The sequence below is a fragment of the Spermophilus citellus genome, assembly GCF_964194105.1.
Source record: "Spermophilus citellus genome assembly, chromosome: X".
NCBI classification, from domain to species: domain Eukaryota; kingdom Metazoa; phylum Chordata; class Mammalia; order Rodentia; family Sciuridae; genus Spermophilus; species Spermophilus citellus.
This window is the reverse complement of record NC_138190.1, coordinates 64,483,645-64,508,340: the sequence shown is the minus strand read 5'-3', so window position 1 is coordinate 64,508,340 and position 24,696 is coordinate 64,483,645. Positions and strand designations below refer to the sequence as shown.

At 35.8% G+C, this 24,696-nt stretch overlaps 1 protein-coding gene across 1 annotated transcript in view; it reads left to right on the top strand.

Annotated features, from left to right (window-relative positions):
- ATP7A (ATPase copper transporting alpha) overlaps window positions 1–24,696 on the top strand; it is a 74,773-nt gene that overhangs the window by 5,425 nt on the left and 44,652 nt on the right. The window contains exons 2-3 of the mRNA XM_081278020.1: window positions 20,135–20,624; window positions 21,132–21,863. Coding sequence (XP_081134146.1) covers window positions 20,135–20,624; window positions 21,132–21,863 — 1,222 coding nt within the window. The remainder of the gene's footprint in view (window positions 1–20,134; window positions 20,625–21,131; window positions 21,864–24,696) is intronic.

The window sequence follows — 24,696 nt, the reverse complement described above, 5'->3', positions numbered from 1 at the left end:
TGCAAAGATATATTTTTTGCCATGGTACTCAGAGCAGATGTTAATATTCTAAAGGGAGCTTTCTTTCAATGAACATCAGATTTAGTGCAAGATTTAAAATTAGGAATCCAGTGGATTCTTTCTAATTATTAGAAGCTCATTATATTTTTTTAAGAGAGAGAGAGAGAGAAAGAATTTTTTTAAATTTATTTTTTAGTTTTCGGAGGACACAACATCTTTATTTTTATGTGGTGCTGAGGATTGAACCCAGCGCCCCGCGCATGCCAGGCAAGCGCACTACCGCTTGAGCCACATCCCCAGCCCGCTCATTATATTTTTAAGTGTATGAATCATACTGTGACTAGAACATTTTCTGTATATCCAAATCAGATATTTATGGGAGCTCTGATTTTATAATTATCATTAATCTAAACATTAATTTTTACCTATTCAATTTCAAAGTGGTTGTGGCTTCTCAATGAAATACAGGATTCATACTTTCTTGTCTCTATAATATTCTTGTCTAACTTCTCATAAATTCTTGAGTAGATTGACTTCAGTTTGCCTTGTTTTCATTACAAAAAAAATCAACTAATTGGCACATCATGATTCTTTATGAAGATTGATACATTTCCTTAGTTTAAGAATTATGTAAAATGTGATACTAATATATGGGCAGCTATTTGGGGGAAAAGCATTATTTCTTATTTGTTGACTATATAATCTGATTAGTTAACACTGTATTGATGTTGTGGTTAGAAAAGCTTTATTTAAAGGAGTTGGAGGGAAAAGGAGGGGGCAGGGGATTAGCAAGGATGGTGGAAAGTGATGGACATCATTATCCAAAGTACATGTATAAAGACTCGAACTGGGTGTCAACATACTTTATATATAAACAGATATGAAAAATTGTGGTATATATGTGTAATAAGAATTGTAATGCATTCCACTGTCGTGTATTAAAAAAATAAAATTAATAAAACTTAAAAAAGTATAAAAACTTTGAAAAACTTAAAAACAAAAAAAAAGAAGAAAAGCTTTATTTACATAGTATAATATGCCTTCTCCTAAGTTTTCTGTCTCTGAGGCATCCATGTAAATACTTGAATATGAATTTTCCATTTTCACATGCTCCAAAAGTAGATTTAATTTGTATTCACTCTCTACCTTGGCATAACTCCAATGTTAGAGGCTCCTGCATTACTTTTGTTCTTCTGCAGTCCAAACGAGGCTACAGTTGCCTTTAATTTTCTTTGGAGAGAGAGCCAAGTTGGAAAAGATGGGAGGTTACAGGTACTTATTTTTTTTACTGTTCTGCAGGTTTTCCCAAATGAGTTTATAATATCCAAATTTATAAAAACATTTGTAACATTTTTCACTAATCATAACTGTGCAAAAATTAGTTAAATATCTTAGAGTTTGTTGATTAGGAAAGAGGATAACAAAAGGAGCTCTGCAAACTTCAGTCTTAAGACTTTAAAAATGAGTTGTTTAATTTCAGTGAGTAATGTATATGACATATGTATTTGATTTATCCTCAAATGAAACCAATTAAACCTCCTCCACTTGATTTAAGGTGGGGCTGGTGCTGGAGAGAGGCTGAAGCTTACTAATTATATAGTAGTGTTTGTGCTAATTGTAGTAAAACTATTTTAACCATCTGGAAGCTAGTTCACATAATTGTTCTTCAAGTGATTTAGGTACTTACTCTTCACAGACAACTAATGTATTTTCTGAAACCCCCAACTCCATGACTGGCAAACTATTTGGGGTGATCATTTGTTTGTGCTGACATGTTCATATATAACTATAAGGCTAAATTCCATTTTGATATTTGCAAGTACATTGTTATTTCCCACAACAGCCTACTCGCACTCCAATCATATCTAAGACTACTATTGCCTCTGCATCTTCCCAGAATTCACCACTGCCTAATAAGATCTGTTTAAGGTCAGACAAATGCAATTGAATTTTGATTCAATTGTAAAGGAAGAATAGCAGTGAGGTAATGTGAAAGCAGTCTGTGTTACCAGTAGTGATTTACACAAATCCCAGTAACAGATACTCAAGCCTATACTTTCCAGGGCACATTCACAATTTGATTGCTAAACATACGAAGAAAGATACTTCTGCTTTTTTCAGCTCTTCCTGCCCTCCATCTGTCAAAAACCCTTGTAAAATAGGATATATTTTTGACTGTTCTTTTTTTCTTCCTTTAGAAAATATTTTACTAAGTGTTAAGTCTTCTAAGCCCAGGGACAGATTTATTGTGAAGTTAGTGAAGCTTATGTTTCAGAGCCTCTCCTTTGCATTGACCTCCTTCTACAACCCTGGAAGGAGTTTTAGCAATGTATTCATATGGTCACATGTTTTTGTACTATTTATAAAAGTAAAATATTTTAACCACAGTCTTTAAAAACCCCTGTTCATTTCCACTTTAATCCCTCTTAGAGCTTCCCCTTTGTGTTGGAGTGGCCATGAGTATTTTGGGGATCTCAGAGGAGGTTAAGTTGGAGATATTTTTAGTTTGGGGTTAGTAGACTCTTTAGCTAGGTGTGAGTCTTGGTTACTTCTGTATATGATGAAGATTTTTGCTAGGAATATTCTGGTATAGGAATGACTTCCCAAACCCCTATCATCGGAGGCACCAACAGAGTTGTGACACGAAGGTGTAGGGCTCAGTGTAAAACTGGTAAATTAATGCTATCAAGGGAAAGACTACATAAGATTAGAAACTGCATAAGTAAGCTTGAAATGCCCTGAAATCTTATAGTTTGTATAGGAAAGAAACTCAATAGTTATCCCAAATTTGAGAATAGCTCTAAAAACTTAACAGTTTTTGTGAATTGTGATGAATTTTAATGTTGAAAGGAAATTTTCTAAACTATTGCTAATCAAAAACATTTTAGAGATGGGGATGTAGTTCTTGGGTAGAGTTTCCCATCCCCAGTGCTGCAGAGCAAACAAAAACAACATTCTATTTAGAGGAAAGACCAAATTATCTGTCTTCTCTGTACAGAAAATGTTTTTATCAAGTCATTGTCAAAGGAAGCATGAAACAATGTACAGCCAGATGTGTAGGAAAAAAAAGAGGTGTATCAGATATTATTAATAAAAATGTTATTTTTATGGATGTTTATGATATTATGATTTAACAAATTTGTAGTGTGATTTTTATTATATATTCAGTATACTTACTTTTATATAGAATATTATTTATAATCCTATATGGTTATTTTATGTGGATATAAAATAAATATTTTATAAAGTTGTTTATTGTTATTTGAGTTTCAGAGGCCATAAAATGTGGATTTGCCTCTTTCTAGGCACCATAGAGCAAATTGTTCTTGTCCAAGTATAATTTATATTCAGAAAATAGGTCAACATGATAATACATTACCCACTTTTTAAAGAATATTAAGGTTTAAAATTTCTGTCATAATTTCCAAAGTTACAATTAAAATTATGTGCAATCAATTTAGAAACCAGATTTCAGGATAGCAGTGTTTTAACTAAATCAGAGCTCTTGGTAAGCTGGGCACAGTGGCGCATACCTGTAATAAAGCACTCTAGGTTCAATTTCTAGTACCCCAAGCCCCCCAAAAGGAGCTCTTGGGGGCTGGGGTTGTGGCTCAGTGGTGGAGCACTTGCCTAGCATGTGTGAGGCCCTGGGTTCTATCCTCAGCACTGCATATAAATACATAAAATAAAGGTCCATCTACAATTAAAAAATATTTAAAAACAAAGTTCATGGTAGTGTTTGGATTGAAGTAATACAATTGTGATTATTCAGTCAAGTATGATTGTTTTATTGAAAAATGCAACAGTGGAAAAGATTAAAGTTTTAACAATTCAAGGAGCATGAATAGTCAAGAAGTCTCTTTTTTTTCCCTTTAAAAATGTGTTCTGTTTAGTTATATATGACAGCAAAGTATATTTTGACATATTTATACAAACATGGAGTATATCATTCTAATTAGGATCCCAGTCTTCTGGTTGTACAGGATGTGGAGATTCACTGTGGTATATTCATATACGTACTTAGGAAAGTTATGTCAGATTCTTTCCACTGTCTTTCTTATTCCTGTCCCTCCTCCCTTCCCTTTATTCCTCTGTGTCTAGTCCACTGAACTTCTATTAAGACGTCTCTAATTTTTGAATGAACAGAAAGAATATGATTAATTTCTCTTTGCAGGTTTATCATGTGAATACACTTTGGGAATTGTATCTTAAATTATACATTAAATGAATATAATAGTTTTGTTTTTCCTGCCAATGTTAAGAGTAGACTTTAAAGGGATTAAACTGAAGTTTAATTTAATCACCCCAGCAGTCTGTTCAAAGGAAAAATAAAATGGGCAGATAATGTGAAGTTCTTTCTCTGGGATCGTTTGGCCTTTGTGAAGTAAAAATGTAAAAACAAATTTAATTAGATATAAGTACTGAATGATTCCAAAGGTTAATGTCTTATTAACAAATTACTTTGTCCCTGAAACTTATAATGCTAACTTTTTGAGTGCTTTTAACATTTACTCAGATAAACACTGGTACCTGTTCTCTTTATATAGACTATCTTTTATAAAAATGACCACCTAGACAGGCTCAGTGGTGCATGCTTGTAATCACAATGACTCAGGAGGCTGAGGCAAGAGGATCACAAGGTCAAGGCAAGCTTCAGAAAATTAGTGAGACCCTGTCTCAAAACAAAAATTTAAAAAAGGCTGGGGGTGTATCTCAGTGGTAGAGTGCCCCTGGGTTCAATACTTAGGACTACAGAAAAAAATTGACTATCTAAGGGAAAAGAATGGCTTTGACCAAATTGTATTGTTGTATTGTGTACATAAAATGAATCCCACTATTATGTATAATTATCATGCACCAATAAAATGTGGAAAAATGACTACCTAGATGCTATCAGTACTAAATTTCTTCTATGAATCAATAAATACATTCCTAGCTCCCCTTAAAATTAACTAATTTTTTATTATTGTAAAAGTAACACATTCATAGATTAAAATCCTACTCCTATAGGAAACAAGTTATTCTATATATGTGTATTCTTCCAGAAAGACAATAAATATAAAATTATGTATATATGTATATCTACCAAATATATGTGTGTGTGTGTGTATGTATGTGTGTGTATATATATATATATATATATATATATATATATATATAATTTCTTTATAAAAATTGAAGCATACTGTACATATCATTCTGCACCTTGCTTTTTTCACTTAGTAAATACATTTTAGATATTCTTCCATATCATTATATAAAGAACCCATCTGATATTTTTATTTCTTTGAGATTTTTAAAATTTCCTATAGCAAATGATAGTGTATTCAACATTTTGTTCTTCAGATTAATGTTCTTTTACTTACTCTATATTAGGGTAATATAGGCATTTTGATTGTTATAAATTAGCAGATAATAATCACACATCCATTAAAATGTAGAATCAGCTTTTCACAAAGGCTTAGGCTTCTGCACTCTATTCCAAATATCAAAGAAATGTCAAATAAATCCAAGATAAAACCTAGCAGTGGAGAAATGGTGTGAAGGGGACTTTCACTATTTCCTTTTTATACTGTTGTATTTAAATTTTTATAATTAATAATCATATATTGTATAATTTCTGAAGCAAATGAAAATGTATTAAAAGTGAAAATTGAAAAGCACTCAATTTACAGGAAGCTTAGTTTATGAAAAACAATGTTTAACTTAAAAACTAAAATGTATACACATCTCTCATCTTCAAACATTCGATTTTCTTGAAATTTTAGATCAATTTTGAACTATTGTCTTAGTTTCTAACAATTGTCTTTTGCCAATTCATAAATTGATTTAATAATTTTAAGGCTAACCTTTACTTAGATTGGTCAAAAGGATAATTTTATCTTTTGGTGCTGAGGCTTGAACCCATGGCCTCACATATGCTAAGCATGAACTCTTATCAATGAACTGCAGCTCTGGTACCCCCCCAAAATATCATAAGAGGATGCCATTCAGTTAATAGAGCTGAATGGCATCCTCTTATGATATTTTAATTTTTAGTATACTATATTGAAGCACCAAAGCAGAGTGTTACTCTATTAATGTACATGTATTCTTTTTCAATAAACAATAATGTAGTTTGTATTATAACTAATATATATATATATATATATATATATATATATATATATATCTTATTTATTGTAATTAGTTTTTACTTGATTCAAAAATACATGAGTGATATAAACATATTAGAAATTCAGGATAATGGTTGAATCACTTCACTTTTCTGACTTCAATTTCTGTATGTGTAAAATGGCAGAATCTTTCCAACCATAAAAAACGTTGATCACCTCTGTGTTGAATCATTAGATGAAAATGAAAAAAAGTGGGCTTCAAATCTTCTGAGATTCCTACACTGAGTAGCTTGTTAACCTGATATATAAATTGCTTCCTAGAAGATAAAAAGAAATTTTACTGTGCTAAAACATTAGCCAAGAACCTTTCCCAAAATGACTTAAAATGGGGAAATATTAAAATTTTGCTAAAAACACAAATTAATTTGTTCTCTAAGTCATTTCTAATTTACATTAGCATGGGAGAAGCAAAGAAATGTAGAGGGGAACAATAAACTGAAGTAAAATTTGGTTCAAACGCTAGAAATATTTAATGCTATTCAGGTTTATTTTTTATTTGTAAAACATACATTGTTCAAATCACAGGCACATGATTTTAGTTTTTCAAGAAATTGGACATCATTGTGATTTACCAGCCTATATTCTCAGAAATCTTTACATTTAGGTCTAAGATCTGTTTTGTTTGGGATAGTTTGTTTTCTTGCTTTTTCATATTGTTTGTATGTCTATCATTTATTTTGAATAAAATTTTAAATGTATTAAAAAAAGAAATTGGACATCATCTAACCTAATCATTTATAGATTGAAAGAGCATGGATTTTGGAGTTACTTAACGTTTGCATTTGAATCATAGCTGTTTCATTTTCTTGCTGGGTTTTCTGGGCAGTTTCTTCAGTTTCCTAGCTTTTTATACATACAGAATTGGATCGCCATTGTCTTAGTCTCTTTACTTGCTATAACAAAATAGAATAAACTGGGTGGCTTATAAACAATAAAAATTTATTTCTTATAGTTCTAAAATCCGTGCAACAGCAAATCACTATCTGGCAAGGGCTGACTTCTGGTCCTTAAAGGTGTCTTCTTCCTGTATCTTCATATGGTAGAACCATCTATGTGAGCTCTCTGGTGCCTCTTTGATAATTCATCCTAATTATGAGGGCTCTGCTTCATGACCTCCTCACCTCCCAAAACCCCTCCTGGGGGGTTAGGGTTTCAACATGAATTTTGTGGGGACACATTCAGACTGGCACCTTTCATTATCAAATGAGGAAGAATGCAAAAGAGTAAAATGTACTAATGACAAAACCCAAGAAGAGATATTAACAACATTTTTTTTTAGCTTTTATAGAATGTTAGAGCTTAAAAGGAATATTGTCCAGTCTGTCAGGAAGTAGAAGCCCTCAGAGATAGGGTTGATTTGTCCAAGCCTTTAGCTTTCATATTGCCTAAGAATATAAGATGCAGCCTTTATGTATTATGCAAATTATGCAGAAATTGTATTCAAAAAGTATACTGTGCCTGAATTTCACCTTTGACATTTCAGGAGACACAGAACACCACGTAAACATTAAAATAATGGATCCTTTACAACTTCTGTCAGCACCCTCTCTACTGTTATAAAGCTATAAAGGCTACAGATTATACAAAATTTGGTTTATTTTCTTTTTTTCCTCTCCCACTACTGCCTTTTCCCAAATACTGAAAAGTCCTTCATCTTAAGTACCTCCTATGTTCATAGTTGTATGCTGTTGTTTACTTTCCAGAGGAACTAATAAGGAACTAATGGGAAATAGTTTCTCTGAAAATAAAAATAATAGTATTGGTTTCTAATGAAAGATTCTGAGAAAAAGAAACTTTTGAAACTCTGAAACAATATGAGGACTTCGAGGAGGCTAGCACAGGGCCAGGCACTATATAGGCATTCAAATATTTGTTGACAAGATAAATGCCATTTAGCTTCCTGCCCAAGGATTTGGCACCCCAAACTGTATTGTAAAATTATCAGCTACTATGAAAATTTCTTCTTAAAACGAAATAAGATTCACTTTACTTTGAAAACGTAGGTTTGAAAAGTTTTTTTGATATTAATAATTACAGGGAAAGTTAAGTGCTATTACCCTAAAGGGGAACATTGAGTATAGATGGCCAGCTGAAAGAAGTAGGAAGTTAATAAGTAAGGAAGTGTGTTCCCCTTCTGCAGCATAAATAGCACAGGGTAATATAACCTTTTGGATAGTATATTATACATAGTCTCATTATATCTTTTATGAATAAAATATGGGCTAAGGCAATACAAAGTATAGCAAATCATCCAGTGATGAAATTATTTTTGCTCTTAAAATCAGACAAATTTCTCATTGTGTATGTTAGTAAAGTGACATTGTTAAGGGGAGAATTTAGCTCAAAACCAGTCTTGATAAAAGACATAATATATTCAAACCTAAAGGGAAAATAATTCTTTACATTGTCACTTTACCAGAAAAAATGTAGTATTACCTAAAATAGTACTGTCCAAGAATGTTCCACACTGATGGTAATGTTCTGAATATGCTCTATCAAATATGGCAGCCACTAGCTACATTGAGTCATGTTGACCGTTGAACACTTAGGATGTGGCTGGTGCAGCTGAGGAACTGAATTTTTCATTTTTTTAATTTTGTTTTCAAAAATCATCATCCAGTAGTATTGACTTTTTTGGTATAGAGTTCTTTGAATTCTTTTAGTTTTGTGAATATTAATACATGATTCATACCACCAGGATAGCACAGTCTCATGACCCCTAAAAACTCTGTTGTGATATTGGCCCCCACCCTTAGCCCCTGAAAACCACTGATCCAACTTCCCCTTTAGTTATCATGTCTACATTATTGAATGTCACTTTCTTCTTCTTTTTTTTTCCAAGTTGCAGGGATGGAACCCAGGGCCTTGCATTTGCTAGGTAAACATTCTACCACTGAGCTATACTCCCAGTCATAAAGTCTTTTTTTTTTTTTCTTTTGCATGGATGAGATGGAACCAAGGGTTTCACATGCCACATCCCCAGCACCCCTAGTCATTTTTTTTAAATAAGAAAATCATTGATCTCAGAGGAGTGAGATTAAAGTTTAAAAGAGGATCTCTTTGAAAACAGACACAAAAGCTTCCATGTGATAGCGATTGTCATAATATTGCACATAATATTGTATCTTTTTCAAATCTGTGTCTGAACTATATGTGGTTTACTGTTCTGAATTTTCACATGGAAAATTACATAATGTAATCCAAATCCAATATAAATTATTTTCCACAGTTCTGTTTTGGATCATTTGTGATAGTGATCTCTTCTATAACAAGAACAAGCTAACCAACTAGAATTATCTGAGTGATATAAACTTTCCATGCCATAAGCAATTTCAATTTTCATCAAATACATAGTCATTGGTTATCAAGCTAAAGGAAGAAATAAAGAGTGAAGTCCATGAAAATAAGTGAAAATTTTAATTATATAATCATTGTAGAGAATTTAAAATGGTATTTCCCACTCTAAATTATATTTACCTTTATTTAGAGTTGTTTTTGTTGTGTGAAACAAAGCTTTCACTCTAAATTAATAAAATAGTAATACCTATATTTTAGATACCTTTTGAACATTAATATTCTACTGCTGTCTCAAAATCGATAGGTCTAGAACTATATTCATTTTTTTTCATGTGACTTTCTTTTTTTTTATTGGTTGTTCAAAACATTACAAAGCTCATGACATATCATCTTCCATACATTTGATTCAAGTGGGTTATGAACTCCCATTTTTTACCCCAAATACAAGTTGCAGAATCACATCGGTTAAACATCCACATTTTTACATAATACCATATTAATGACTGTTGTATTCTGCTACCTTTCCTATCCCCTACTATCCCCCCCTCCCCTTCCCTCTCATTTTCCCTCTCTACCCCATCTGCTGTTGTTTAATTCTCTCCCTTGTTTTTTTTCCCCTTTCCCCTCACAAACTCTTATATGTAATTTTATGTAACAATGAGGGTCTCCTTCCATTTCCATACAGTTTCTCTTCTCTCTCCCTTTCTCCCACCCCACTCGTCTCTGTTTAATGTTAATCTTTTCCTCATGCTCTTCTTCCCTGTTCTGATATTAGTTGCTCTCTTTATATCAAAGAAGACATTTGGTATTTGTTTTTTAAGGATTGGCTAGCTTCACTTAGCATTATCTGCTCTAATGCCATCCATTTCCCTGCAAAATCCATGATTTTGTCGTCATTTCCCTGCAAAATCCATGATTTTGTCGTTTTTTAGTGCTGCGTAATACTCCATTGTGTATAAATGCCACAGTTTTTTAATCCATTCATCTATTGAAGGGCATCTAGGTTGATTCCAAAGTCTAGCTATTGTAAATTGTGCTGCTATGATCATTGATGTGGCAGTATCCCTATAGTATGCTCTTTTAAGGTCCTCAGGGGATACACCGAGAAGGGCGATAGCTGGGTCAAATGGTGGTTCCATTCCCAGCTTTCCTAGGAATCTCCATACTGCTTTCCATATTGGCCGCACCAATTTGCAGTCCCACCAGCAATGTACAAGTGTACCCTTTTCCCCACATCCTCGCCAGCACTTGTTGTTGTTTGACTTCACAGTGGCTGCCAATCTTACTGGAGTGAGATGGTATCTTAGGGTGGTTTTGATTTGCATTTCTCTGACTGCTAGAGATGGTGAGCATTTTTTCATATACTTATTGATTGATTGTATGTCCTCCTCTGAGAAGTGTCTGTTCAGGTCCTTGGCCCATTTGTTGATAGGGTTGTTTGTTATCTTATTGTTTAATTTTTTGAGTTCTTTGTATATTCTGGATATTAGGGCTCTATCTGAAGTGTGAGGAGTAAAAATTTGTTCCCAGGATGTAGGTTCCCTATTGACTTCTCTTATTGTTTCTCTTGCTGAGAAAAAAACTTTTTAGTTTAAGTAAGTCCCATTTGTTTATTCTTGTATATAACTCTTGGGCTATGGGTGTCCTATTAAGGAATTTGGAGCCCGACCCCACAATATGTAGATGGGAGCCAACTTTTTCTTCTATCAGGTGCAGAGTCTCTGATTTGATATCTAGCTCCTTGATCCATTTTGAATTAACTTTTGTGCATGGCTAGAGAAAGGGGTTCAGCTTCATTTTGTTGCATATGGATTTCCAGTTTTCCCAACACCATTTGTTGAAGATGCTATGCTTTCTCCATTGCATGCTTTTAGCGCCTTTATCAAATATAAGAAAGTTGTAATTTTGTGGATTGGTCTCTGTGTCCTCTATTCTGTACCATTGGTCCACCTGCCTGTTTTGGTACCAGTACCATGCTGTTTTTGTTACTATTGCTCTGTAATATAGTTTGAAATCTGGTATCGCTATACCGCCTGATTCACACTTCCTGCTTAGAATTGCTTTTGCTATTCTGGGTCTTTTGTTTTTCCATATGAATTTCATAATAGCTTTATCTATTTCTACAAGAAATGCCATTGGGATTGCGTTGAACCTGTAGAGAACTTTGGGTAATATTGCCATTTTGATGATGTTGGTTCTGCCTATCCATGAACAGGGTACGTTTTTCCATCTTCTAAGATCTTCTTCTATCTTTCTCTTTAGGGTTCTGTAGTTTTCATTGTAGAAATCTTTCACCTCTTTTGTTAGGTTGATTCCCAAGTATTTTACTTTTTTTGAGGATATTGTGAATGGGGTGGTTTTCCTCATTTCCATTTCAGAAGTTTTGTTGCTGATATACAGGAATGCCTTTGATTTATGCGTGTTGATTTTATATCCTGCCACTTTGCTGAATTCATTTATTAGTTCTAGTAGTTTCTTTGTAGACTCTTTTGGGTCTTCTAGGTATATGATCATATCATCCGCAAATAGTGATATTTTAAGTTCTTCTTTTCCTATTTTTATGCCTTTAATTTCTTTTGTCTGTCTAATTGCTCTGGCTAGTATTTCAAGGACTAAATTAAATAGAAGTGGTGAGAGAGGGCATCCCTGTCTTGTTCCAGATTTTAGCGGGAATGCCTTCAGTTTTTCTCCATTTAGAATGATGCTAGCCTGAGGCTTAGCATATATAGCTTTTACAATGTTGAGGTAAGTTCCTGTTATCCCCAGTTTTTCTAGTGTTTTGAATATAAAAGGATGCTGTACTTTGTCGAATGCTTTTTCTGCATCTATCGAGACGATCATATGGTTCTTATCTTTAAGTCTATTGATGTGGTGAATAATATTTATTGATTTCCGTATATTGAACCAACCTTGCATCCCAGGGATGAATCCTACTTGATCATGGTGCACAATTTTTTTGATATGCTTTTGTATTCGATTCGCCAGGATTTTATTGAGGATTTTTGCATCTATGTTCATTAGAGATATTGGTCTGTAGTTTTCTTTCTTTGAAGTGTCTTTGTCTGGTTTTGAGATCAGGGTGATGTTGGCCTCATAGAATGAATTTGGAAGAGCTCCTTCTTTTCTATTTCTTGGAATAGCTTGAAAAGTATTGGTATTAATTCTTCTTTGAAGGTTTTGTAAAACTCCGCTGTATACCCATCCGGTCCAGGACTTTTCTTGGTTGGTAGTCTTTTGATGCTTCTTCTATTTCTTCCTTTGTTATTGGTCTGTTTAAATTGTGTGTGTCTTCCTGACTCAATCTGGGCAGCTCATATGACTTAAGAAATTTATCGATGTCTTCATTGTCTTCTATTTTATTAGAATATAGGGTTTCAAAATACTTTCTAATTATGTTCTGTATTTCTGTAGTGTCTGTTGTGATATTGCCTTTTTCATCCCGTATGTTAGTAATTTGAGTTTTCTCTCTTCTTCTCTTCGTTAGCATGGCTAAGAGTCTGTCGATCTTATTTATTCTTCCAAAGAACCAACTTTTAGTTTTATCAAATTTTTCAATGTTTTTTTTTTGTTTCAATTTCGTTGATTTCCGCTCTGATTTTTTTTTATTTTATTTTTTTTTAATTTTTTTTTTATTTTATTGTTGGTTGTTCAAAACATTACATAGTTCTTAATATACCATATTTCACGGATTGATTCAAGTGGGTTATGAACTCCCATTTTTATCCGCTCTGATTTTAATTATTTCTTGTCTTCTGCTATATTTGCTGTTGTTTTGCTCTTCCTTTTCTAGGGTTTTGAGATGTAGTGTGAGTTCATTTATTTGTTGGTTTTTTCTTTTTTTGAGGAATGAACTCCAGGAAATGAATTTCCCTCTTAAAACTTCTTTCATTGTGTCCCATAGATTCCGGTATGTTGTGTCTGAATTGTCGTTTAAGAATTTTTTGATTTCCTCCTTTATGTCTTCTGTAACCCATTGATCATTCAGTAACATATTGTTTATTTTCCATGTGATGCTGGATTTTTCCTTCCTTCTTTTATCATTGATTTCCAGTTTCATTCCATTATGATCAGATATGGTGCATGGTATTATCTCCACATCTGTATATTTACTAAGAGTTGCCCTATGGCATAATATATGATCTATCTTTGAGTAAGATCCATGTGCTGCTGAGAAGAATGTGTATCCACTTGATGATGGTTGATATATTCTATATATGTCGGTTAAGTCTAGGTTATTGATTGTGTCATTGAGTTCTACAGTTTCTTTATTCAGCTTTTGTCTGGAGGATCTGTTTAATGGTGAGAGTGGTGTGTTGAAGTCACTCATAATTATTGTGTTGTGGTCAATTTGACTCTTGAACTTGAGGAGAGTTTGTTTTATGAACGTTGCTGCACCATTATTTGGTGCATATAAATTGATAATTGTTATGTCTTGTTGGTGTATAGTTCCTTTTAACAGTATATAGTGTCCTTCTTTATCCCTTTTGATTAACTTAGGTTTGAAGTTGATTTTATTCGATATGAGTATGGCCACTCCTGCTTGCTTCCGAGGGCCATGTGAGTGGTATGATTTTTCCCATCCTTTCACCTTCAGCCTGTGTATGTCTTTTCCTATCATATGAGTCTCCTGAAGGCAGCATATTGTTGGGTTTGTTTTTTTGATCCAGGTTACTAGCCTATGTCTCTTGATTGGTGAGTTTAGTCCATTAACATTTAAGGTTACAATTGAAATATGATTTGTACTTCCAGTCATGGTTATTTATTTATTTATTTTAGTTTGGCTAGTTTTTACTTTTTGGTTTTTTTTTTCCTCCCCCTTTACTGAGATACCTCCCACTGTTGGTTTTGGGCACTATTTTTCCATTCCTCTTCTTATAGAATTTTGCCCAAAATGCTTTGCAGTGCTGGTTTTCTGGCTGCGAATTCTTTTAGCTTTTGTTTATCGTGAAAGATTTTAATTTCATTGTCAAATCTGAAGCTTAATTTTGCTGGATACAGTATTCTTGGTTGGAGACCATTATTTTTCAGTGTTTGAAATACATTGTTCCAGGATCTTCTCGCTTTCAAAGTCTGTGATGAAAAATCAGCCGTTAACCTAATTGGTTTACCCCTGAATGTAATCTGCCTCCTTTCCCTCGTAGCTTTTAATATTCTCTCCTTGTTCTGTATGTTGGCTATCTTCATAATTATATGTCTTGTAGTTGGTCTATTATAGTTTTGGATGTTTGGGGTCCTGTAGGCTTCTAGGATTTGGAATCCATTCCATCTTTCATCTCTGGGAAGTTTTCTAGGATTATTTCATTTAATAGGTTGTCCATTCCTTTGGTTTGAACCTCTGTGCCTTCTTCTATCCCAATGACTCTCAAATTTGGTTTTTTGATGAGATCCCATATCTCTTGGATAGTTTGCTCGTGAGATTTAAGCATCTTTTCAGTGTTGACTATACTCTTTTCAAGTTGATAAACTTTGTCTTCATTATCTGATGTTCTGACTTTTACTTGATCTAGTCTATTTGTAATATTCTCGTTAGTGTTTTTAATCTGGTTTATGGTTTCTTGCATTTCTAAAATTACTGTTTGTTTTTTTTTAAGATCTCTATCTCCTGGTAAAGCTCGTTCTTTGCAGTTTGAATTTGTTTGTTTAGTTTGTTTTCAAAATATACTTTCAATTCTTGGACTTGCTGTCTCATGTCTTCTCTAAAATTCCGTTCCATCTGAGTTAGGTATGCCTTGATTTCTTTCCCTGTCCATGTTTCTGATGCTTCTAGGTCCTCCTGTAGATTTAAGTTGTCCTGCATTATCTGTAATCCTTTTTTCTCTTGCTTTTTCATGTTGTTTACGTTACTTTCCAGCTCTGTTTGACTGCTTTGTAACTGCTTTCTCCTATACATTTGTTTTGGCTTTGTTTATCTCTGTTGTCTCTCCTTTGTGGTGGGAGATTATGCCTATAGATGTTGGGCTTTATTGTACTTTACAGCTGATTCATTCAATATATAAAGGGCTTCCGGATTTTGTATGCATATAGTGGTTTGTTTTTTGTTCTTAGGACTTTACGTTAGGTGCTATGCAGGTATAAGGGTTAGTATGTCTTGGCTACTTTAGAAGATTGCTCTACTGAAGGGGGATACTAACCGTCGATTGGATCAGGGTGTTGGTAGTAGCTAGGTATTTAGGAGCACTATAGACGGCCTCGAAACATTCACCTATTTGCATTTAGACAGTTACACGAAATGGAGGATGTAATGCTTGGGATGAAAGTTGGGGGGAAGGGGAAGGAAGGTGCTCTTGAAAAGAAAGAACGAGAGTGAGATAGATAGCATAGAGGAGAATGGAAAGAACAATAAAACTTGGAAGGGGAGAGAAAGAGGGAAAAAGGGAGAGAAAAAAATAAAATGAAATAAGAAATAAAATTAGGTCTTAGAGATCCATTTGCTTCTCTTCCCGTAGGCAAAGCTGTGCCCTCCGGGCTGAGTTTTGCCCTCAATGTGTCAACAGCAATCCCTGTAAGGCGGCTCCTGGGAGTCTCTCAATCCTGTTGGTCCAGAGCTGTTTCACTTCTATGGCCCCTCCTCCCCTTCCTCCTGCCAGCTAGCCATGTCCTGCTCACCGGAGACAGTTCCCCAAGGATTTGGTTACACTTTCAGCCCCACCGAGTGCTCTATTTCCCTAACGACTGAGCACTCTCTCTGTCATCCATCTAAGCCCCAGTGCTGTGGAGCTGTGGTCTGGGAGTCAATAGTTAAATTTTTCCGGACCCCTTTGGTGGGCACACCTTTGGAATCTGGTGGCTAAGACCATTGGTGTCGCCGCTGGTGGTAATGGGAGTTGGGGGTCGAGGATCCCCTCTGCTTCCCTCAGCCCCTACAATCATGACCACTCCGCTGGTGGTAGGAGGAGTTGGGGGTCTGGAGTGTCCTCTGTTTCCCTCCGCCCCTACCGTCACGCCCTCTCAGTTGGCGGTTGGGGGAGTTGGGGGTGGGGAGTCTTCTCTGCTTCCCTCTGCCCCTACAGTCACATCCAAGTCACTGGCAGTAGGGGGAGTTGGGGGTCGAGAGTCCTTTGGCCCTTATGGTCACGCCCACGGAGAGATTTTGAAGTTTCCTGGTTGTTGGTATCTGATGTGGGTGGGAGTCACACACCTGCTAAAGTAGATTCTGCTGGGAAGGAATCTCTTTGGCCGAACTTTGGTGACTTCCCCTCTCTGCTATGGCGGGCCCCTGACTCCTTGCCAGAGTGTCCGAAGGGAGGGGTGGAACTGGCTTGTCTCTGGTCTGACACAATCTCTGGTTTTAGTTCCCAGTTCACTATTTCATAAAGGCTTGGTTAGATTCCCTTCAAGTCATCTGGGGGGGGGAGCCGTTTGCCGGGTTGGCGGGGCCGTTAGCAGAGCTGGGAGGGCGCGGGCCGTCTGCCGGGCCAGGCGGGGACCCTTCTCGCTGCACCAGGCCGCTGGGGGCCCCGCGTGGCTAAGAGCCAGGCGGGCGGGGTAGCCGTTCTCAGAGTGGGCGGGGCCTCCAGGAGAGCTGGGATGGCGGGGGCTGTCTGCCGGCCTGGCAGGGACCCTTCTTGTCGAGCCGGGCTGCCGGGGCCGCTTGTAGAGCAGGGCAGCTGCGGCCGCGTGGCTAAGAGCCGGGGGGGTGGGGTGGCCGTTCGCAGAGTGAGAGCGGGGCCGCCAGGAGAGCCGGGATGGCGGGGGCCCTCTGCCAGGTCGGGTGGGGACCCTTCTTGCCGCGCTGCTCCGGGCCGCCGGCTGCTTGCAGAAGCGGCCGGTGGCTGCGGGATTGGAGTTCTACGCCCGCGTGGCCGGCCAAGATTCACTTGTCTGAGACAAACTGTCACTTCTAATAAACTTACTAATTCCCGGCAGGTCTCCTTTTAACGGAATTTTGCTAGAAGTTCCTCAGTAGGTAGAATGTAGCTGTTTTAATGGGTCTTTCTGATCCCGTTAATGTGGAGATATTGAGAGTGCTGCTTCCTTGCCGGCCGCCATGTTGGATCCCTAGAGCTATATTCATTACCTCTCCTTTTGCTCTACTTTTACCTCTTGACTTCTTCTTTTTTTCTTCCCCTCTTTCTAATATCATTTAATGGCATTACCATCTATCCACTGGCCCAAGCCAGGAATTTATGAATCATCCTAGTCATTCCTTACCCTCTACATCTGATTAGTTAGGCCCTGCTGTACTAAATGTATCTTGGAACTGCCTCTGTTCTCTTTACTCCAGTGTGCATGTTGTAATTCAGAATCTATTGCACCACTGTTGTAATTGTGGTAGCCTCCTCTTTGATCTTCCTTCCTCCTTTATTACTCCACCCCACCTTATCATATTCCACACAGCCCCTGAAATGACTCTTCTCTGTAATGCAAATTTAATCATGTCATTTCCCTGCTTAACTTATCCATGCCTCCCCACTTACTAAAAGATAAATTACAAAACAATATTGTTATGTGAGACCCCATAATTGAGCAGTTGTCTATTTCCCCAGCTTCTCATCTCTCACTAGTCTTGTGCTTCCAGTTGTCTATATTTCCCTGCCTCATACATCCTTGCTGATTCCTGTTTGTCCTTTAATGCTCAGATATTATCTTCCCTCACCTCTGTTCCTAGGGATGAATGAGTGTCCATTTTTTCTAGAGTCTCTGTGCCAGTATTGCTCCTAATGATTATGCCATGTTCACTTTGTATCCTGAGCATCCCATTTCCAGGCATATACAATAAGTTCTTGATAATAATTAGTGGCTTACTTTTATATAACTTGTTGCTGCTACAAAGAATTTTCCTATCTATTTACTTATATGATCACTATAAAAAAACCCTATAAGAACACAGGGCCCATTTTCTCATTTTTTTAGATGATGGAACTAATAGAGGGTGGTTGGCTAATAAGTAGTAGAGAATTATAGTTGGAATTAAAATATTCTCTTAACCCAGTATTTGTGAATGTGTGTGTTCATCATAAATCTTTGTAATATGTTAGCCAAAGAGATGCAGTCATGACAGTAGTTAAATTATATGCTGTAACTGAACTTTAAGAATACAACCATTGTGGGGCTGGGGATGTGGCTCAAGTGGTAGCATGCTCAGTTGGCATGCGTGCAGCCTAGGTTCGATCCTCAGCACCACATACAAAACAAAGATATTGTGTCTGCCAAAACTAAAAAATAAACATTAAAAATTTTTTTAAAAAGAATATAACCATTGGGGGCTGGGGTTGTAGCTCAGTGGTAGAGCGCTTGCCTAGCATGTGTGAGGCACTGGATTTGATCTTCAGCACCACATAAAAAACAAATAAAGGAATTATATCCATCTACAACTAAAAATATTTTAACTAATACAACCATTGTTTTATAATCTAATCAGGCAAAACACCAAAAGTTCCTTTTTTCTGTCAGAAAATGTGCTAGTGTCATAACAAGGATTAAGTGAGGCATATCTTACACTTAAATGTGAAAACCCAATCATCATGTTTATGAACCATAAAAGAATCATTAAAAGTGTTCTGGTTTTGAACAAAATTAATACTATGCTGTAGTGACTTAAGAGTAATAGGAGTATATGCTACAAAAACCTATAAATATTACCTTCACTCATAAACTGGCAGGTTAGTGTCTTTTCTTGCCAACAGTTATCTTTTTTTTCTTTTTTTATTGATTATTTAAAGCATTACATAGCTCATGATATATCATCTTTCATACATTTGACTCAAATTGTGTTTTGAGCTCCCATTTTCACCCCAAATACAGATTGCAGAATCACATCTGTTACATATTCACATTTTTACATAATGCCATATTAGTGACTGTTGTATTCTGCTACCTTTCCTATCCCCTACTATCCCCCCTCCCCTCCCCTCCCCTCCCATCTTCCCTCTCTACCTCCCCTGCTGTTGTTCAATTCTCTCCCTTTTTTTCCCTCCCCCTTGCCCCTCATAACCTCTTATAATTCTATGTATCATTGAAGGTCTCCTACTATTTCCATGTGCTTTCCCTTCTCTCTCCGTTGCCAACAGTTATCTTAATTGAACATTTTATATGAGCAAAATTCATGTTACCTTTTTATTTTCTATAGCTAATCCTGCTTCCCATATAACCTTTTGAATTAGTAGACTGTGAAGTATTGGAATAGTCATGAAAGGAGATGGTAGGAAAGAGTAGTTTGTGCTGTGTTGTGAAATTCTAGGGTATATTTGTCCATGTACATATTTCAGATAGTTGTCTGGTACCATAGTCACATAGGCTTTACCTTTCTTTTAAATAGACAAGACATTTTATGTTCCTTTCCAATGAGAATAGTATAATGAAAAATAATAAATTATTTATTATTATTTACTCCAATTAGATTGAGTTATTTTATTCTTCTTGAATGTGATAATAATTATTGACATTTTTAAGATCCTCTGTCATGTGAGCCAGACACTGTGGCACATGCCTATAGTCCCAGCAACTTGGGAAGCTAAGGCAGAAGGATCACAAGTTCAAGGTCAGCCTCAGCAACTTAGCAAACCCCTGTCTCAAAACAAAAAAATAAATAAGTAAAAAGGGCTGGGGATGTGAATCCATGGTTGAGTGCCCCTGGGTTCAATCTCTAGAACCAAATAAATAAATAAAACCCAATGTCATATCACTTAATTAAACTAACTTCTGAAATTTCCTTCCAAAAGGTTTCACTGGAAGAGAAAAATGCAACGATTATTTATGACCCTAAACTGCAGACTCCAAAGACCCTACAGGAAGCTATCGATGACATGGGCTTTGATGCTGTTCTCCATAATCCTAACCCTCTTCCAGTTTTAACCGATACTGTGTTTTTGACTGTTACTGATTCACTGGCTCCACCATGGGACCATATCCAAAGCACATTGCTCAAGACCAAGGGTGTGACAGACATTAAAATTTCCCCTCAGCAAAGAGCTGCAGTAGTGACAATCATTCCTTCTATAGTGAATGCCAATCAGATAATAGAGCTGGTTCCAGACCTCAGTTTAGATATTGGAACTGTAGAGAAAAAAACAGGACCTTATGAAGACCACAGTATGGCTCCAGCAGGGGAAGTCATGTTGAAGATGAAAGTGGAAGGAATGACCTGCCATTCATGCACTAGCACTATTGAAGGAAAAATTGGGAAACTGCAAGGTATTCAGCGAATTAAAGGTAATAGTTCCAATATGATTTTGCTTGTTTTATAAAGCTTAGTTTTCGGGTTTGATCTTTTAACTTTTTGCTTTCTTCCCAAGCATGGGTTTTGAATCCATGGGACTAGAATGCTTTCCACTTCTTTGAAGTTTGAGGCATAGCATATTCCCAGCATTAATGTCAGTAAAGTTAATGATTATAATTAAAGGTTATGAGAGTCTTGAACTTTAGTTTGGCAGAAAGGGCAGCTGGGGTAGTGATTCCTGGAGTTCAGGGTTCTTACCACAACATGCCTGGGGGACTCTTTAATATATTTCTATGCAGGTTTATAGAAACTTAGAGACCATAGCAACAGTGATAATATCTTTTATTTCTTTCCACTTCATGTCAATCACATTTTATGAAAAGAACAAAATTATTTTAAGAACAGATGTTGAGAAGAATGAGAGAGAAATAATTATTGATTCTGAAGGGGTGCAGGAATAACTGACTTAAATAATATTCATGTTTCTTTTTATTAACTAGTTTCCCTAGACAACCAAGAAGCCACTGTTGTTTACCAACCTCATCTTATCACAGTAGAGGAAATAAAGAAGCAGATCGAAGCTGCAGGCTTTCCAGCATACATCAAAAAACAGCCCAAGTACCTTAAATTGGGAGCTATTGATGTAGAACGTCTAAAGAACACACCAGTGAAATCTCCAGAAGGATCACAGCAAAGAAGTCCATCATCATCATATACCAATGATACAACAGCTACTTTCATCATAGATGGCATGCATTGTAAATCGTGTGTGTCAAATATTGAAAGCGCTTTATCTACACTCCAATATGTAAGCAGCATAGTAGTTTCTTTAGAGAATAGGTCTGCCGTTGTAAAGTACAATGCAAGCTCAGTCACTCCAGAAATGCTGAGAAAAGCAATAGAAGCTGTTTCACCAGGGCAATATAGAGTTAGGATTGCAAGTGAAGTTGAGAGTACCTCCACCTCTCCCTCCAGCTCATCCCTTCAAAAGATGCCTTTGAACATAGTTAGCCAGCCTCTGACTCAAGAAACTGTGATACACATTGATGGTATGACTTGTAATTCTTGTGTACAGTCTATTGAAGGTGTAATATCAAAAAAGGCAGGTGTAAAATCCATACGAGTCTCCCTTGCAAATAGCAATGGAACTGTTGAGTATGACACTCTACTAACCTCTCCGGAAACCTTGAGAGAAGCAATAGAAGACATGGGATTTCATGCCGCCCTATCAGGTAACTATCACTTTTTCTTTGACTTCCCTAATGTTCTTTTATTTTTATTTTGCCACTTCATTTGGCTTTCAGCAATGAGAAATGATTTATAGGCACTGAAATTCCACTTTTTACTAACAAGTCCTAGGGAGGTAGCCAGCAGCACATACAAAGATGCCTAAGGATGTTTGGATAATTATTTATAGTATTTGAAAAACTATAAACAATAAGTAAATCATGGTATAACCATGTGATGAAATGCTGTGAAGCCATAAAAAATGATGGTATTACAGATAAGTAATACTATAGGAAAATGTCTGAGCTATTTTGCTAAATGAAAAATAAAGCTAAAATTCCACATATGTACTGCAATCAAAATTATAAATAAATATATATGAATTCATTTCTGTAATGAATAAAAATGAATAAAATTCCACAGGACATGAACCAAAATTTTAATAGTGGTTATATTTTATTTATTTATTTAACGAGCATCATACATAGTAGCTGGGTTCATCCCAATAAAATCATACATGCATGGAATCTGACCTGCTATATTTCAGTCCCTGTTCCCCCCAAATTGTGGTTTTCTTTGATTGGTAGGATAAGAGTGATTTTTTTTTTGTTTTCATTGTGCTTTCCAGTGTATTATACATTTTTTACATCAATGATGTATGGATGTGGCTCAAGCGGTAGCGCGCTCGCCTGGCATGCGTGCGGCCCGGGTTCGATCCTCAGCACCACATACCAACAAAGATGTTGTGTCTGCCAAGAACTAAAAAATAAATATTAAAAATTCTCTCTCTCTCTCTCTCTCTCTCCTCTCTCACTCTCTCTTTAAAAAAAATGATGTATGCATGTATTTATATAATGGGGGAGCCAAATGTTATTTTAAAAAAGAAATGGTATAAATAAATAAAAAAGATTTAAACTGTGACTTTAAATTTAGACATCCAAATTAAACTGATTCCAGACCTGTTTCAAATTTTTCATATTTCCTGATAGCTCTTACTTTTTAACTGGAAACAAAAACGTATATCCAGTGGAATTTGCCTATGTGAACTTGTTGTTTTGAACCAGAATTGAACCTGGCCTTGAATTAAACTAAAGAATTGACTTAATGAAATTTCTTGCCTTAATGACTAAAACAAATACAAATGTTTTCCAGACAATGTCATTAACCTTTGCTATTCTGATTAGAATGAAAGATATCAAATAGTAATAGTCCTTTTTTATGCTCACTCAGACTGAATCAAGGCTTTTAGTAAACACATGCCTAGATTATTATGGTACATAAGTGTCAGTGGGAGAGGACCCTGAGGAATAAAAAGCATTCTTAATTTTCATATTGATGACAAATGGTAGAAATTATATAATTCTCACATTTAGAAGTTGACATGTACATAGTGAATATCCCTAATCTGAAAATCCAGAATGCAAAATGCTCCAGAAAAACAAAATGCTGCAAAATTCATAACTTTTAAAACAATTGATAGCTGTAAATGGACAGCACGCCTTTATTTGTTTAGTTTTTTTATGTAGTGCTAAGGACCGAACCCCATGCCTCACAAATGCTAGGCAAGTGCTTTGCCACTGAGCTATAGCCCCAGCCCCAAAATTCAAAACTTTTTGAGTGCCAACATGATGCCATTAAGTGGAAAATTCCACACTTCACCACATGTGATGGGTTGCTCTCAAAACATAGGCAGACCAAAGATATTTTTAAAAATTATTTTCAAGATTTGCAGATAAGATGTATACGAAACACAAATGAATTTCATGTTTTGATTTGGGTCCCATCCTCTATATATTTCATTGCATTTAGGCAAATGTTCAAAAATCCAAAACACTCCTGACCTCAAGCATTTATTTTTTTTTGTTTTTTGTTTTAGTTGTACATGACAGTAGAATGTATTTGATATAATGTACATATATGGAGTATAATGTATTCTAATTAGGATCTCATTCTTGTGGTTAAACATGATGTGCAGTTACGCTGGTCATGTGTCCATATATTGAGCATAGGAAAGTTATGTCTGATTTATTCTACTGTCTTTCTTATTCCCATCCTCCCTTCCGTTCATTCCCCTTTGTCTAATCCAATGAACCTCTGTTCTTCCCTCTCCCCTTATTGTGTGTTAGCATCTACATATCAGAGAGAACATTGGCTTTTGGTTTTTGGAGATTGGCTTATTTCAATTAGTATGATATCCTCCAATTCTGTCCATTTACCAGCAAATGCCATAATTTCATTCTTCTTTATGGCTGAGTAATATTCCATTGTGTATATATACCACATTTTCTTTATCCATTCATCTGTTGAATGACCCTAAGCATTTCTGACAAGGGCTACTCAACCTGTAGTTCACATAATACCATACAATTCACCCTTTGAAAGTACAAACTTAATTTGCTGTTAGTATATGCACAGTTTTGCAGGCATCAACATTATATAATTTTAGTACATTTTTGTCATCCCCCAAAGAAATCCTATACGCATTAGCACTCCCCATTTTTCCTTCCTCCCAGCCCTTAGTGACCACTGTTCTTTGTGATCACTATTATATTAACATATTAATAACACATATTAATTATTCAGATTTGTGAGATTCACTGATGTTTTTATACATGCATATGTCATACACTGATCACGTCCATCTACCCTTCTTCTGCCCTCTCTCCCACCTCCCCCATCTCATATAAATGGGATCATATAATATTTGTCCTTTTGTGTGTCTGGAATGTTTTACTTTGCATAATGTTTTCAAGGTACATCCATATTGTAGGATATATCAGAACTTCATAATATTCCACTGTATGGATATATACCACATTTATTTCTTCATTCATCAGT